The sequence below is a fragment of the Oncorhynchus keta genome, chromosome 31 (genome assembly GCF_023373465.1).
Source record: "Oncorhynchus keta strain PuntledgeMale-10-30-2019 chromosome 31, Oket_V2, whole genome shotgun sequence".
Lineage (NCBI taxonomy): Eukaryota > Metazoa > Chordata > Actinopteri > Salmoniformes > Salmonidae > Oncorhynchus > Oncorhynchus keta.
Window position 1 is genome coordinate 25,395,692 of NC_068451.1, and position 17,571 is coordinate 25,413,262.

The 17,571-nt window shown below is 45.3% G+C and overlaps 1 protein-coding gene across 2 annotated transcripts; it reads right to left on the reverse strand.

The window, feature by feature from the left end:
* Window position 1: 1 nt before the first annotated feature.
* On the reverse strand, window positions 2-16,433 carry LOC118367898 (uncharacterized). 2 transcript variants are annotated; one of them, XM_052489153.1, is made up of 15 exons: window positions 16,350-16,433; window positions 11,568-11,790; window positions 11,218-11,352; window positions 10,801-10,938; window positions 8,450-8,545; window positions 8,195-8,245; window positions 7,361-7,510; window positions 7,083-7,193; window positions 5,623-5,772; window positions 5,150-5,287; window positions 4,903-5,022; window positions 4,487-4,619; window positions 4,210-4,325; window positions 2,611-4,037; window positions 2-919 (listed from the first exon to the last, which is right to left on the reverse strand). In XM_052489153.1, the coding sequence occupies exons 1-15, from the start codon at window positions 16,367-16,369 to the stop codon at window positions 709-711; spliced, it is 3,219 nt and encodes a 1,072-aa protein (XP_052345113.1). In that variant the 5' UTR covers window positions 16,370-16,433; the 3' UTR covers window positions 2-708. The 2 variants fall into 2 exon arrangements, with proteins under 2 accessions (XP_052345113.1, XP_052345114.1); XM_052489154.1 differs by lacking the exons at window positions 11,568-11,790; window positions 16,350-16,433 and adding an exon at window positions 11,461-11,480.
* Between the last annotated feature and the right edge of the window lie 1,138 nt (window positions 16,434-17,571).

Here is a 17,571-nt window from a genome sequence, read left to right on the forward strand (position 1 = left end):
ATTGGTTTAAATATGTCTCTTTATTACAATATATCAGTATGAATCTCCCCAATGGGTCACAATACCAAATATGCAGTTTGTCTTATAAATTAACAACTCAAATGAAGTTCAATGAAACATGTCATTCTATGTATACACAGCATTTCAGTTAACTGACACCACATCAAAAAGTACACTTGTATAAGACAGTACAGGCGTCTACAGATGTAGGATCTTAATAATGCTGCAGCAACAGGATTTGAACATTTAGTCCATAATGTTGCTTGAGCTGGCCAAAAGTAGGCTACATGAAAAGTGCAATACTGTTAATATAACAGTGTGTTAGTGTGGGTTTTCAGTACATTTATGTAAATCACAAAGCTCATCTGCATTTCCTGTGATGCAGGAAAAACCTCAGCAACAAAAGAGGGATCAAATGAAGATCCTACATCTGTAGCTCTAACAATATTATGCAGGTTGAAGAAAATTATTCTGATGTTCACTCAGACTCATAATCACAAACTCAAAATCACACAAACAGTCCATGTAACAAACTGAAATCAAACATTTGGTGGTAATCAGGTCACTCAATCAACATCTTGCTGTGGAAAAGTATCATGTTGGTATATGTCCACTCCGGCACAGTGAAAATCTCAAATGACATATTATTCCCCATAAAGTGCAAATAAAGTCTTGGAGAATGAAGGACTCCCAGTAGCCTATGCAGAACTACACCTGACTAATCGTCCCATCCTCATGCGTGCCAATTCGCTGGATGTCTCTCAAGGTCAAAGTTTGGCTGAGCCCCAACGCAGCCACTTCCCACCACTCCTCATCAACACCAACGCCACTGTCCTCTGGGGTCAGCTGATCCAGGACCTCATCGGCTTCAAAGCACCAGCCTGGCCAATCAATTGTGGCACTATCAGGGAAGGCGGGGCTAGAAGAGAGAGGGGGAAAAAACATTTACAATGGAGATAAACTTGTTGGATTGCAAATAGTTTAGTCACAAGATTTGTTTCTGCTTTAGTCTACTTCCATGTTGTTCACTGGAATGTTTGGCGTGACATTAACAAAGTAGTTGGTTAAAGTGGACACCAATCTGGTGATCAGGCTAGATTGGTTATGATGACATGGTTGTCATGACATGAAACATGGTTACGGGTGGCATGTCATGGTTATGATGACATGGTTGTCATGACATGAAACATGGTTACGGGTGGCATGTCATGGTTATGATGACATGGTTGTCATGACATGAAACATGGTTACGGGTGGCATGTCATGGTTATGATGACGTGGTTGTCATGACATGAAACATGGTTACGGGTGGCATGTCATGGTTATGATGACATGGTTGTCATGACATGAAACATGGTTACGGGTGGCATGTCATGGTTATGATGACGTGGTTGTCATGACATGAAACATGGTTACGGGTGGCATGTCATGGTTATGATGACATGGTTGTCATGACATGAAACATGGTTACGGGTGGCATGTCATGGTTATGATGACGTGGTTGTCATGACATGAAACATGGTTACGGGTGGCATGTCATGGTTATGATGACATGGTTGTCATGACATGAAACATGGTTACGGGTGGCATGTCATGGTTATGATGACGTGGTTGTCATGACATGAAACATGGTTACGGGTGGCATGTCATGGTTATGATGACGTGGTTGTCATGACATGAAACATGGTTACGGGTGGCATGTCATGGTTATGATGACATGGTTGTCATGACATGAAACATGGTTACGGGTGGCATGTCATGGTTATGATGACGTGGTTGTCATGACATGAAACATGGTTACGGGTGGCATGTCATGGTTATGATGACATGGTTGTCATGACATGAAACATGGTTACGGGTGGCATGTCATGGTTATGATGACGTGGTTGTCATGACATGAAACATGGTTACGGGTGGCATGTCATGGTTATGATGACGTGGTTGTCATGACATGAAACATGGTTACGGGTGGCATGTCATGGTTATGATGACGTGGTTGTCATGACATGAAACATGGTTACGGGTGCAATGTCATGGTTATGATGACGTGGTTGTCATGACATGAAACATGGTTACGGGTGGCATGTCATGGTTATGGTGACGTGGTTGTCATGACATGAAACATGGTTACGGGTGGCATGTCATGGTTATGATGACGTGGTTGTCATGACATGAAACATGGTTACGGGTGGCATGTCATGGTTATGATGACATGGTTGTCATGACATGAAACATGGTTACGGGTGGCATGTCATGGTTATGATGACGTGGTTGTCATGACATGAAACATGGTTACGGGTGGCATGTTATGGTTATGATGACGTGGTTGTCATGACATGAAACATGGTTATGGGTGGCATGTTATGGTTATGACAGTAAATGCAACTTCCAAGAATAACGAATTGAACATAGTGATCCTACACTACATGGTAATCAGCCCAGTAGGTAGAGTGATAAAATAACCCAGAATAAAACTGTTCCATAGTGGCCATCAGCCACCCACACCTAGCTGACTGAGTCATTTCAATAGATGAATCTTCAAACTGATCATGCATACTTTGAAGACGTTCTTTTCTTTTATTTCCAACTGAGGTTTGATGTAAAACTCACCTGCTCTTCTTCTCCTCCTCCTCATCTCCGTCCACCCTCTCCTCTATCCATCCCTGACTGACACTGGGGGCCAGCCGTCTGACCAGCTCCACCTCTTCCCACTCAGTCTCTCTATCCCCTTCACTGGGCGACTGGGACGTAGTGGTGGAGAAAGACGGAGAAGGAGGAAGAGCCCATGTTCTGAAGGTTGGAGATTTTCCCTTTCCCTCTCTTCTCCCTCCGTCCTTTCTTCTCTCCTTGGCCCGGTTCAAAATGCTCTCCAGAGGGGAGGGGTGCAAGTATGGATCCAACCCAGGAGGGGGAGAGTGGGCTATTCGCGCGTTGGAGGGCTTGGCTGAGATCAGAAGAGAACTATATCCTTCTTGGAGGATGATATCTGGTATGGACACGCTCCTCTGAATCTTCAACTTAGGCCTTTTTGGGGTGTTTTCCTTTTCTTTAGAGATGTCTTTGGGCAGCTCTTGCTCAGAGAAAGTGTGGGGCTCTGGGGAGAACTCTCTCTCTGCAGGCATGTCCCAGAACACCCCTCCGTTCATCTTCAAGGACCCCAGCTTGAGGACCAGGTGAGAGTCAGAGCTCTGTCCGGAGGAACCTGAGTTGTGTTGGTAGGAACCTCTGAGTTTCTGTTTGCAGTCTGAGTCAGAGTTGGAGGAAGAGTTTGTGCGTGGTGCAGACTGGGCCATCCCAGAGCTGTCAGACCCACTTTGTGACATCTGAGGGGTAGCAGTTTGCTCAGTGTTTATTGGTCTTCTCCTGCGTAACCGTGGTGAATTCAACTTCCGAGAAAACTTCCATGATTCCGCTAAAGCCTCCTCCTCTCCTGATTGGGTGAGCCACGAGTTCCTCATGGCTTGTTGCTCCACTGACTGGGGGGCAGAATTCCTCCGTGTGGATGTGGCTCGTCCTCCCTGTGAGAGAAATCCTTGGGATTCCATTTGACAAATAGCGATAGAATCTTTTCGATTGTTTTCCCTGCATGGAGAAAGTGGGAAAGTGCTGGATTGGTGTCGTGGGTAGTCTATGTCGTAGTCTATGTCAGGATATCTGCCTAGCAACAGGTTGTGTGGGCCGTTGGGTTTGGGTTGAGGTTGGAAGAATGATTGGTTATGAATGTCACTGAGCTTGCGTGGTTGTCCTGGTAACATTGCATCTTTATAGTACACTGGTTCCTGAGTTTGTTGTTCCGCCTCCGTTGCTATGGACACCAATGTTCCATTCACTGATTGGATGAGGAGTTCCTCAACAGGTTTCACCTCTAAAGAGGAAGTGATCTCTGCTTCTGATTGGTCAGGAGGCTGATCAACTGATTCCTCAATGGTCATCTTGGGCTCTGTAGGGGGTGTGGCTTGTTCCTGAAGCTGTAGGTCTCTCTGTTTGGTCTGCAGTCGTCTGCTGGCCTCTGTCTCTCTCAGGCCCTGCAGTGTTTCCTGCCAATGAATGGAAGAAAGAAAGAGGGATAAGAGTATGTCACTGTATGTTACACATTATGTACATTGTACATCTAATCATTCATTCATTGATGTAATACTAAAGAGACTAAAATGTAACTACAATAAATAATGTCATTACCACTTTAGTCAGTATATTCTGTCTGTTTACCTGTGCCTCGTGGATGGTGAAGACCCATGTAGAGCAGCTCTCTGGGCTGGAGGTGGAGAAGGTGTAGACATTCGCCGCACAACCCAGAACACTCACCTCCACCACCACAAACGAACCTGGGAGATGGAGAGGAAGAGAAGGAAAGAGTGAGGGAGAGATAAAGAGAGAACTGTCATTTAAAACTCTACAACTGGTCTCTGTAGCAAGAGACAGAGCAGCGTTTCATCTTTCCACTTCTAGGATATGTACTGTATGGCTGATGACTGACTGTACTCACAGCCATCTTTGAGTGTGTCACAGCGTGTTCTATCCAGGGCCAGTGGGGGGCGAACTACCTTCAGTCTCTCTGCCTTCTTCTGGACCTTGGTCACCAGCAGCACGTCAGAGAAGAGCAGGGCTGTCACCTCCAGCTTCACCACATAACAGTCGCAACAAGCCCAAAGAAACATGACATCTATATTTTACATGTTAGTCATTTAGCAGATGCTCTTATTCAAAGCAACATACAGTTAGTGCATTCAGCTTAAGATAGCAAGGTGAGACAACCACATATCACAGTCGTAGTAAATACATTTTTTCTCAAAGTAGTTATCATCAAAGTCCGTGCTAATGAGATAATAATATTAGGAAGAATCCTCTACATGGAAGTCAATGTTTCAATGGAACAGAGTGAGATTCTGTCACTCAACCTACCTTGTGATCCTTCCTTCCTCTGATCTTCAGAGTCTCCTCCAATAGCAGCTTGCGTATGACCCCAGGACCCACCCCTCTGACAGGGCACGTCAAATCAAAACTGCATAACTCTCTGACATGCTGTGGATGACATCAACATTGACTACTCACTGTCTGCGTCACACATTACAGTATCTATATCGTTTTTTAAGGTTGGTGTAGTTTCCTATCCTGTACTCTGTTCCTAGCTTTTTCTTCTCTCTTTCACCTTTTCGATTTCCTCATTCATCCCCTCCATCACATCATATCCCTCTATCTTCTGGGCGGAAAGCGAGAGGGCCTGCTCATCATCCTTAAGCCTCAAGTAGTCATTGATGCTGTGCAGAAAGCCATTAACACAGGCCAACTGGAGGAGAGACAGAGGGGAGAGAGAGAGAGAGAGAGAGAGAGAGAGAGAGAGAGAGAGAGAGAGAGAGAGAGAGAGAGAGAGAGAGAGAGAGAGAGAGAGAGAGAGAGAGAGAGAGAGAGAGAGAGAAAAACAGAGAGAGGGATAGAGTGTGTGGGACAGAGAGATTTCCTTAATTTGCATTTTCCTCGATTACTAGTAGAGGCAATTAGCGATTAGCTAGTAAGAAAATGGTGTTGGAACGCGTAACTTCATTTTCTAATGAACATGAACAGCCTCAGGCCTGACAAACTGAATTAAAAGGCCTTGATTGAAAAGGCCAGCTCTTCACTCACCATGCCCCTGAGTGTGTGCTGAATGTGGGGAGCCTGGGTGGTCTTGAGGACAGCCTTCAGCAGCAGGGGGTACTTGGTGATCCTCTGGATGGGTTTAGCCTGCATATCTCCCAGACGCATCCGCTCACACTGGGGGTGTGTCTCCACCCACTGTGGACGTGGAGAAAAACATTATTTTGTGTCTTTTAGTCTCTAGACCTTTACACCCAAAGTTATGGCCTCGGTAGAACTCATGTAAATACAGTGTTTTGACGGTGTATGAAATATTATTGTTACATGGTACTGGACAAATTCAAAGGCTTGAAGAACTCATAATGGAGATTCTTTGAAAAAGCTATAAAAGTGCTTAGACAGCAAAAAACAGCCAAAAACACGTTCTAATCTTTAAGAAGACAATGTGCAGGCTAGGCTCTCTGAGTCATTAGGTCAGAGCGTTGGTGTAACAAGTGTTTGGCCTTCAGGATATTACCAATAACAGAAGGCCTGGATATGGTGATCATCAAAACCACTAGAACATGATCAATAACAGAAGTTCTGCGGATGCTATGACTCAATTCACTGATGTTCCTGTGTTACCGTAATGAAGGGTAGTTTGGAGAACCATGTGTGTGACGCAGAGTGACTTTGGGTGACAGTGAAAGGGTGTGCATGCAATATGTAAACAAGAAGTGGGCTTGAGTATGAAGTGGTGTGTGTGTGTTTGTTTCCGTCTCCCATTCCATGTACCATAATGCTGCTATTGGCAAGGACATTCTCACCTTTACTGTTAAGGCAAGTTCTACCAACAAAATACAACCGAGCTTTCTGGTACCGTGCAACCCATGATCCTTTCTGTGTTTTCCACCCTGAGGTCTGAGGTCTGTATCACATGTTGTTAATGCTTTCTGTTCATACTGAGACATGACCTAGACATGACCGCCTTGTTGACCTGGTGGCTACGGAGGTGAGACAAGTGGAGTCACCAACTGAACACACACACAAACATTCCCTTTGCAGAGGAGCCTGGTTTGATGTTGATGATCATGTGTTTTCTTGTCTGCTGAATAAGCCAGATATTGTTGTTGTGGGGGAGGCCAGAGGGAGGGGCTGATTCTGGAGGTGGGCTGCTCATTGGACTACTACATGGAGCAGTCCTTTTCTGACAAGCTGCTTAAATACCAGCCCCTCGTGTCACTCCTGAACAGCCTCGTAACAGTGCATGCTTGCTACGGTGATATTGGGTAGTCTCTGCCATGCTGACAGTACCTGGACTTCATATAGCAGGCCTACATAAGACAAAGCTGATAGCGAGGTACTGCTCTGTGTCAGCAGTCATGGACAGCCTTTCTGTGTGAAGAAGAAGGTGCTATCTGTTTCCCTATGTGTCCAGATATCCTTGTCCTGAGATGTTTATATGAATTATGATTTGTGGATTCAAATAAAGTATAAAAAATGTGTTTGTGTGTGTGTGTTTAACTCACCATTAAGTAGGTGTGGAAGTGCAGGTTGGTGTCTGTCAGTTTGCTCGTAATGTCCACTGTGCTCTCCTCCTTACAACAGTAATGCAGATAGGTGGAGAAACGCTCAGGGAACTACAGACAGAGGGTGGGGATGGGATTAGACAAAGATTGCTGTAAACAAACATGTTTTAAACCCATGACCCGTGTTTCCATTCCTTCCTTTCACCTCCGTTTGACCCTCATACTTTCATCCCATATGTGAACCTGATACTAGATCTGATTGACAGTCAGTACTGTACCTGCAGGCATCCTGCCTCTAACCCCAGGGGGTCAAAGGGCTTCCCCGTCCTGCGGACTTCCTGTAACATGGGATACATCACTTCCTGCCAGAAGAGCCGGTGGGCGCTGAGGATGGAGGGAAGGTTGGAGAAGAGGCTCTCAGGTGTCACCTGAAGAAGAGAGGGACAGGAAAAAGAGAGTGATGATAATCCTGCTTTCTTGATTTTGAACCTTCAATCTACCCCACATCTCTTGTCATTCATTATGTGTTGAAGTTTGTGTTTGTCTAAAGTCAATAAAAAGATATGATAGTTGTAGACCTTTTGTGATAAAAAAAAGATGAAGAGGGTAATTGTTTGACAAAGCTGCAGTGTCTAGCTGAAGAACTCTGCAGAACTCACTCCCCCACATTCTCAGATACTTTCCACATTCTCAGCAGGAATGATCTAACATTCTGTTATTGAGCTGAATGTTCCATCTGCCCTGGTGTGTTCTGTGTCAGATAGAGCATATGTTCTCAGTGTGTTAGTATGTCAGCTCAGCAGTATGTACTGTATGTACAGTATGTTGTACTACAGCAGTCGGTTTCAACTAGGCCCAAGGGCCTGCCCTTGAACTGTATACTGGTTTTAAATTCAACCAAAGGTCAAAGTCATTCATGAAAACACACACACCTGAACCCAGTCAGATCATGCAAGATCCAGTCAAAAGCACATGCTTAGTTCATTGCAACACATCTATTTGAGTGGTCAGCCGGGAAACACAGATAGGCCCAAAGACCAGAGAGTGAGTTCTAGAGAAAATGTCCCCGACAGAAAACCCTGTGAATGAGAACCCAGCTCATATAGACTGACCTCTAAGAGGAATCCATGCTGGTGCAGGTTGGTAAGAGCTGCCATCACCAACTGAGAAACATAATGACACAAACAAACACGGGCATTGAAAAATGACATTGCAATAAAATATGCTATACAGATAACAGTTACTATTCTCATATTTCTATTAGGAATAGCCCATGGTTGTTATGGACTCATCACTGAAAGACATTGATACGTTTTCAGTAATGAGAGTAATGAGAGTAATGAGAGCAGGGTGTCTGTCTGTCTTACATCAGTGACAACAGTGAGCTTGTTGATGAAGGTGAGCTCAGTGTGGATCAACTCCCACAGCGCCTCCTGTTGGTGCCTCTGGGTCTTACACATCATCTGATCAGAGAGAGGGAGGGAGAGAGAAAGGAAGGAAAGGGGATGGAAGGGGGGAGGAAGGGGAGGGTGGAAGAAAAATATATGTTGTAAAAGGTAGGGGGAGAGAGAGGGTGGGAGAAAGAGATATGTTGTAAAATGTAGGGAGAGAGAGAGAGAGAGAGAGAGAAGGTGGGAGAAAGAGATGTGTTGTAAAAGGGAGGGAGAGAGAAGGTGGGAGAAAGAGATGTGTTGTAAAAGGGAGAGAGAGAGAGAGAGAAGGTGGGAGAAAGAGATGTGTTGTAAAAGGGAGGGAGAGAGAGAGAGAGAGAAGGTGGGAGAAAGAGATGTGTTGTAAAAGGGAGGGAGAGAGAGAGAGAGAGAAGGTGGGAGAAAGAGATGTGTTGTAAAAGGGAGGGAGAGAGAGAGAGAGAGAGAAGGTGGGAGAAAGAGATGTGTTGTAAAAGGGGGAGAGAGAGAGAGAGAGAGAAGGTGGGAGAAAGAGATGTGTTGTAAAAGGGAGGGAGAGAGAGAGAGAGAGAAGGTGGGAGAAAGAGATGTGTTGTAAAAGGGAGGGAGAGAGAGAGAGAGAGAAGGTGGGAGAAAGATATGTGTTGTAAAAGGGAGAGAGAGAGAGAGGGAGAGAAGGTGGGAGAAAGAGATGTGTTGTAAAAGGGAGGGAGAGAGAGAGAGAGAGAAGGTGGGAGAAAGAGATGTGTTGTAAAAGGGAGAGAGAGAGAGAGAGAGAGAGAGAGAGAGAGAGAGAAGGTGGGAGAAAGAGATGTGTTGTAAAAGGGAGGGAGAGAGAAGGTGGGAGAAAGAGATGTGTTGTAAAAGGGGAGAGAGAGAGAGAGAGAGAGAGAGAGAGAGAGAGAGAGAGAGAGAGAGAGAGAGGGTGGGAGAAAGAGATATGTTGTAAAAGGGAGAGAGAGAGAGAGAGGGAGAGAGCGGGGGGGGAAGAGATATGTTGTAAAAGGGAGGGAGAGAGAGAGAGAGAGAGAGAGAGAGGGGGTGGGAGAAAGAGATATGTTGTAAAAAGGGAGGGAGAGAGAGAGAGAGAGAGAGAGAGAGAGAGAGAGAGAGAGAGAGAGAGAGAGAGAGAGAGAGAGAGAGAGATATGTTGTAAAAGGGAAGGAGAGAGAGAGAGAGACATTTGTAAAAGGGAGGGGAGAGAGAGAGAGAGAGAGAGAGGGTGGGTGGGAGAAAGAGATATGTTGTAAAAGGTAGGGAGAGAGAGAGAGAGAGAGAGAGAGAGAGAGAGAGAGAGAGAGAGAGAGAGAGAGAGAGAGAGAGAGAGAGAGAGAGAGAGAGAGAGAGGGTGGGTGGGGGAAAGAGATGTGTTGTAAAAGGTAGGAGAGAGAGAGAGAGAGAGAGAGAGAGAGAGGGAGGGAGAGAGAGAGAGAGGGAGAGGATAGGTGGGTGGGAGAAAGAGATGTGTTGTAAAAGGTAGGGAGAGAGAGAGAGGAGAGAGAGAGAGAGAGAGAGAGAGAGAGAGAGAGAGAGAGAGAGAGAGAGAGAGAGAGAGAGAGAGAGAGAGAGAGAGAGAGAGAGAGAGAGAGAGAGGGGGAGAAAGAGATATATTGTAAAAGGTAGGGAGAGAGAGAGAGAGAGAGAGAGAGAGAGAGGGTGGGAGAAGGAGATATATTGTAAAAGGTAGGAGAGAGAGAGAGAGAGAGAGAGAGAGAGAGAGAGAGAGAGAGAGAGAGAGAGAGAGAGAGAGAGAGAGAGAGAGAGAGAGGGGGGGAGGGAGAAAGAGATATATTGTAAAAGGTAGGGAGAGAGAGAGAGAGAGAGAGAGAGAGGGTGGGAGAAGGAGATATATTGTAAAAGGTAGGGAGAGAGAGAGAGAGAGAGAGAGAGAGAGAGAGAGAGAGAGAGAGAGAGAGAGAGAGAGAGAGAGAGAGAGAGAGAGAGAGAGGGTGGGTGGGAGAAAGAGATATGTTGTAAAAGGTAGGGAGAGAGAGAGAGAGAGAGAGAGAGAGAGAGAGAGAGAGAGAGAGAGAGAGAGAGAGAGAGAGAGGGTGGGTGGGTGGGAGAGAGAGATATGTTGTAAAAGGTAGGGAGAGAGAGAGAGAGAGAGAGAGAGAGAGAGAGAGAGAGAGAGAGAGAGAGAGAGTGGGAGAAAGAGATATATTGTAAAAGGTAGGGAGAGAGAGAGAGAGAGAGAGGGTGGGTGGGAGGGTGAGAGGGTGGGTGTAAAAGGTAGGGAGAGATCATTCATATTAACTAGATAATATGCCCATCATGACTTGCATTGGTCAGTAGGTAAATCTGGTTACCGAGTGATTGTGTACTATATCAGTCCAGTTGTTCTCCAGTGTGGCTCCTGTCCCCTCCTCCCCCAAGCTCCAGTTCAGACATACTGGTACTGGGAACGCCTCCAGAGTCGCCTTCAGAGCATCCAACTGCCCTGCGCCCTGACAGAGAGAAAGAGAGAGGGGGAGAGATAATATGTATATTATATATATTATATACACACACATATATACATATATTCCACCAAAGTATCATCAAAATTAGTTAGAAATGGGCCCATAGCAGATATGCTTGAGTGAACAATTGTAGTGTGCATTTGCGGAACTCTTATTTTCAGCAAGAATGTGGACAGTGGCACTGGCTGTGCATGTCTGTGCATGTGCGTGTCAGGGTGTATTCATGTGTGTAGAGGACGAGTTAAGTGCGTGGGAGGAAAGTACCTCAGGCATGGGGCTCTTTTCAGTCGCTCCCTGGCTGAACAGGACCTGTCTCAGTGCTGCTCGGGGTTTGAAACTTCCAGACGCTCCCTTACTCACGGTGGTATAGTCCGCCACCACTTTCTGCTTCAGCTTCCTCTGAAAATGATGGAAAATATAATGTAAATATACAGTTTGTGTCTGCTGTGGTAGCCTGAATATTAGGAAGTCCACATAGCCTTCTGGTTGGCTGGGTGAAGTTTCTACCATTTGGCTTCAGGACGTAGATTAAGTGTCATGGGGGCCTCAAGTTTAGGGTTGATTTCGATCTGATCTTGCATCTACAAATGGAAGCTGAAGTTCATAGCCCTCACATGGTATCCCACAGTATTGAATCTGCGTTTGTCTGCTGACACCCTGTGGTTGGTAGTTGTCTCTGCAGCCAGAGTTAGTCCATCTGTCACGCCCGCCTCTCTCTCCACCTCCCTCTGTCTCTCTTCCTCTCCTCCATTCCTCCACTGCTCCACCACTTCCCCTGGCTGAGTCACATCACCTCCCCTTCCTTCGTTGAAAGAGGTTGTTGCTTTTGAGGAAAGGCTGAAGAGATAAGAGAGCATAAACACAATGTTGGCCTAATGCTTGGGGCCTACAGAGAGAGATGGATGAAGAGAAGCAGAGGGAGAGATGGAGGGAGAGACACAGAGGGAGAGATGGAGGGAGAGACGCAGAGGGAGAGAGGGGGAGAGACGCAGAGGGAGAGAGGGGGGGAGAGATGCAGAGGGAGAGATGGAGGGAGAAACAGAGGGTGAGATGGAGGGAGAGACAGAGGGAGAAATGGAGGGAGAAACGCAGAGGGAGAGAGGGGGGGAGAGATGCAGAGGGAGAGATGGAGGGAGAAACAGAGGGTGAGAGGGAGGGAGAGAAGCAGAGGGAGAGATGGAGGGAGAGACGCAGAGGGAGAGATGCAGAGGGAGAGATGGAGGGACAAACAGAGGGTGAGAGGGAGGGAGAGAAGCAGAGGGAGAGATGGAGGGAGAGATGCAGAGGGAGAGATGCAGAGGGAGAGACGCAGAGGGAGAGATGCAGAGGGAGAGATGGAGGGAGAGACAGAGGGAGGGCGAGATGCAGAGGGAGAGAGGGAGGGAGGGCGGTAGTAGAAAGGAGACTAGGCAGAGCATGGGATTACTATGTAGTTCATTTAAAAGAGAACGTATTCTTAATGATTGACCTGGTTAATAAAGGTTAGATACTTAAATGAACAAGGAACCAGGGGGGTCCAATGTGGGGAAATTAAACTTGAGGAACTAAGAAGGACATAGGAACTTACATTTCGAACGAAACACACACATTGATACCTCCCATTTAGCATGAGCACAGTAAATAAAACCAAGGCGGCAGAATGTAAACCGCTACAGGCCATTGAAAAACAATGTAGTGACAAGGTATTGTGGCCTTAATACAACTTTGTTTCTGCCTCAGTCAAGCTGTTATGATCTTGCCAAAAATCTATAATGATGATGACAATGATTACCTCTATGCAATAATGAATGCATTGTCAGGTACGCAGGCTAGCAGTAAGGTGGACATAACAGAGATGACAGGAATAGCCTCAGTGAAACAAGGTGAAGAACTCTAGACAATCTGACACTGGTCGAGTCACACAGGGCTCTCAGCTTTAGTTACAGTATGACCAAGGTGAAACCTAAAAAAAAACTTCACCTTACACAAATTCACGCATGCCTGACCCTCACCCAAATACACCAACTACAGTATGTCCTCTAAGGGCTTTGGGTTACATAGCAAAAATGTACCTTGAGTTCCCAGCCATACATCCATCACACCAAAGACATCAACCTACAGTAATCTAGAGCAGGGCTTCCCAAACTGGGTCCTGGGGCCCTCCCTGGGTGCATGTTTTGTTTTTTACCCTAGCACTACACAGCTGATTCAAATAACCAACTCATTGTCAGCTGTGGGTAAAAACCAAAACGTGCATCCAGGGGGGGGGGGCCCAGGACTGAGTTTGGGAAACCCCAATCTAGAGCTTTAAAGCAGTGAATAATACACACACGATACGATATACACACACACTGCATACTTTCAGAGAGCGTAAATAGTCTCTCTCACACATACAAACACAATCCACGCCACAGTGCCTAACATCAAAACTCCATGACACCAGCGATTTAATCATAGATACTCATGACTGACCCACTCGGCCCATTCATCGCCATTTACCCATTGTTGTCTTAGCTCTCCTGATCAAAACTTGTGATTTCTTTATGGCTCTCTCTAATGTCAATATTCCTTGTCTACTGCTGTCTTAGCTAGTTCTTATTGTTTTATTTCACTGTAGAGCCCTCAGTCCCGCACAACATGCCTTAAATAGCTCTTTTGTCTCACATGCGGAGACCTCACCGGTCTCACCTCACCTGGCTCACCTCACCTGGCTCACCTCACCTGTCTCACCTCACCTGGCTCACCTCACCTGGCTTAACTGGTGCCTCCACTTTACCTCCACTGTACTCACATCCTACCATACCATTGTCTGTACATTATGCCCTGAATCTATTCTACCACACCCAGAAATCTGCTCCTTTTATTCTCTGTCCCCAGCGCACTACACTAGACTATCCTACTCCTCCTCTGTTCCTCTGGTGATGTCAAGGTTAACACCTGTAGCCTCCAGTTCTACTCCTATTCCCCAGGCGCTATCATTTGTTGACTTCTCTGACCGTAAAAGCCTTGGTTACATGCATGTTAACATCAGAAGCCTCCTCCCTAAGTTTGTTTTACTCACTGCTTTAGCACACTCCGTCAACCCTGATGTCCTAGCCGTGTCTAAATCCTGGCTTAGGAAGGCCACCAAAAATTCAGAAATTTCCATCCCCAACTACAACATTTTCCACCAAGATAGAACTGCCAAAGGGGGAGGAGTTGCAATCTACTGCAGAGATAGCCTGCAGAGTTCTGTCATGCTATCCATGCTATTCTGTCGTGCTATCCAAACAGTTCGAGCTTCTAATTTTAAAAATCCACTTTTCCAGAAATAAGTCTCTCATTGTTGTTCTCAACTAGGTTATCTGGTTAAATAAAGGTGAAATACATTTTTTTTAAACACAGTGACCAAAGAAGGGCCAGACGTATACAGAATGGTGTCGTCTGCATAGAGGTGGATCAGGGAATCACCTGCAGCAAGAGCGACATCATTGAAGTATACAGAGAAAAGAGTCGGCCCAAGAATTGAACCCTGTGGCACCCCCATAGAGACTGCCAGAGGTCCAGACAACAGAACTCTATCAGATACGTAGTTGGTGATCCAGGCGAGGCAGTCATTTTAGAAACCAAGGCTGTTGAGTCTGCCGATAATAATGCAGTGATTCGAAAGCTTTGGCCAGGTCGATGAAGAGGGCTGCACAGTTTTGTATTTTATCGATGGCGGTTATGATATCGTTTAGGGCCTTGAGCATGGCTGAGGTGCACCCATGACCAGCTCGGAAACCAGATTGCATAGCGGAGAATATATGGTGGGATTCGGAATGGTCAGTGACCTGTTTGTTAACTTGGCTTTCGAAGATTTTAGAAAGGCAGGGTAGGACAGATATAGGTCTGTAACAGTTTGGGTCTAGAGTGTCTCCCCCTTTGAAGAGGGGGATGACCGCGGATGCTTTCCAATCTTTAGGGATCTCAGGCGATACGAAAGAGAGGTTGAACAGACTAGTAATAGGGGTTGCAACAATTGCGGCAGATCATTTTAAAAGAGAGGGTCCAGATTGTCTAGCCCAGCTGATTTGTAGGTGTCCAGATTTTACTCTGGACGGTTCTGACCTAGAATATGTGGACAACTACAAATACCTAGGAATCTGGTTAGACTGTAAACTCTCTTTCCAGACTCACATTAAGCATCTCCAATCCAAAATGAAATCTAGAATTGGCTTCCTATTTCGCAACAAAGCATCCTTTACTCATGCTGCCAAACATACCCTCGTAAAACTGACTATCCTACCGATCCTTGACTTTGGCGATGCCATTTACAAAATAGCCTCCAACACTCTACTCAGCGAATTGGATCCAGTCTATCACAGTGCCATCCATTTAGTCACCAAAGCCCGTTACACCACCCACCACTGTGACCTGTATGCTCTCGTTGGTTAGCCCTCGGTTCATATTCGTCGCCAAACACACTGACTCCAGGTCATCTATAAGTCTATGCTAGGTAACGCTCCACCTTATCTCAGCTCAATGGTCACGATAACAACGCGCGCTCCAGCAGGTATATTTCACTGGTTACCCCCAAAGCCAACTCCCCCTTTGGCCGCCTTTCCTTCCAGTTCTCAGCTGCCAATGACGGGAACAAATTGCAAAAATAACTGAAACTGGAGACTTATATATTTCCCTCAGTAACCGATCGCTGCAGCTCTACATAGCCCATCTGTAAATAGCCCACCCAATCTACCTACCTCATCCCCATATTGTTTTTATTTACTTTCTGCTCTTTTGCACACCAGTATTTCAACCTGCACATCATCATCTGCTCATCTATCACTCCAGTGTTAATTTGCTAAACTGTAATTACTTCGCTACTATGGCCTATTTATTGCCTTACCTCCCTAATCATACTACATTTGCACACACTGTATATAGATATTTCTATTGTGTTATTGACTGTACGTTTGTTTATCCCATGTGTAACTCTGTTGTTGTTTTTGTCGCACTGCTTTGCTTTGCTTTGCTTTGCTTTGCTTTGGCCAGGTTGTAAATTAGAACTTGAGGTTGTAAATGAGAACTTGTTCTCAACTGGCCTACCTGGTTAAATAGAGGTGAAATAAAAAAACAATTTTAAATTACGTTACCACCTGTTTACATCCACTATATCTCAATCCATTAATGCTGGTGACTTCAAGTATCTTTGAAACACAATCGTCTTTTTGGGTTGACACCTGTTGGTCTGTGTTTGTTCTGAGGGGAACCGCAAATCAACACAGCGCATAAAACGAACACATTACAACACAGTATAAGTATACTGATTATTATACAAAGAAGAAGCGTCAGATTGTTAAGGCATTGATTGAGTGTAATAATCAAAGATACAATGTCCCAGATAGTGCCTTCACAAGTCTACTTCTACGGTAATAAAATCAAGTCAAATGAATTACCTTGCTTCGGTTGGATCCATCTTGATTCAGACAGTCATCTTTCTTTTCTGTTGGCTCTCTCACTCTTTCTCTCTTTGATTCAGTCCCTCCCTATCCTGCCTCCTTCCCTCCCTTTCTCTAGCACCCCTGCCCTCTAACTGGCCTGACGAGAACAACTGGATTTCTAAAATAACTCATCTGCACTACGGCCTAGTTAATGTGTAGCAGTGGTGTTTGTTATGAGGGTGGCGCTGATTCATTTATTTTGACTAGATGGTTTGTGTTGTTTCATGTCAATCAGTGATATCGATCAATCTGAGGAGGTAATAGTTCTACAGGAAGTGATCATGTCCTCTAAAACCCTGTCTGAGGAGTCTCTACATAGAGAGACGTGAAGAGCACCGCCTATAAGGGTTATAAAACAGAGTGAGACACAGAATGGTAGTTGACTGAGGAACGAGGTGATTGAAAAACAGGATAACTGTCAAATGACAGACAGATCAGCAGACATGTAGAGAGGACGTGGGAAGGGAAGTGGAAAAGATTAGTAGAGGGGATGTGGCGACAGATGAAGAGAGAGGGAGGGAGAGAGAGGACAGGGTAACGATAGCCAAAGACAGAGACGGAGCGTGAGAAGTATAGTTTAATAAGTTAATGCTACGTCGAGGAATGCAGACACTACATACCAGATGTTATACACACCATTACACCGTCATACACACACAGACCACACAGCCAGACATGCAATTAATGAGCAAGAAAACAAAGCCAGAAATAATGTACAGTGCCTTGCGAAAGTATTCGGCCCCCTTGAACTTTGTGACCTTTTGCCACATTTCAGGCTTCAAACATAAAGATATAAAACTGTATTTTTTTGTGAAGAATCAACAACAAGTGGGACACAATCATGAAGTGGAACGACATTTATTGGATATTTCAAACTTTTTTAACAAATTAAAAACTGAAAAATTGGGCATGCAAAATTATTCAGCCCCTTTACTTTCAGTGCAGCAAACTCTCTCCAGAAGTTCAGTGAGGATCTCTGAATGATCCAATGTTGACCTAAATGACTAATGATGATAAATACAATCCACCTGTGTGTAATCAAGTCTCCGTATAAATGCACCTGCACTGTGATAGTCTCAGAGGTCCGATAAAAGTGCAGAGAGCATCATGAAGAACAAGGAGCACACCAGGCAGGTCCGAGATACTGTTGTGAAGAAGTTTAAAGCCGGATTTGGAT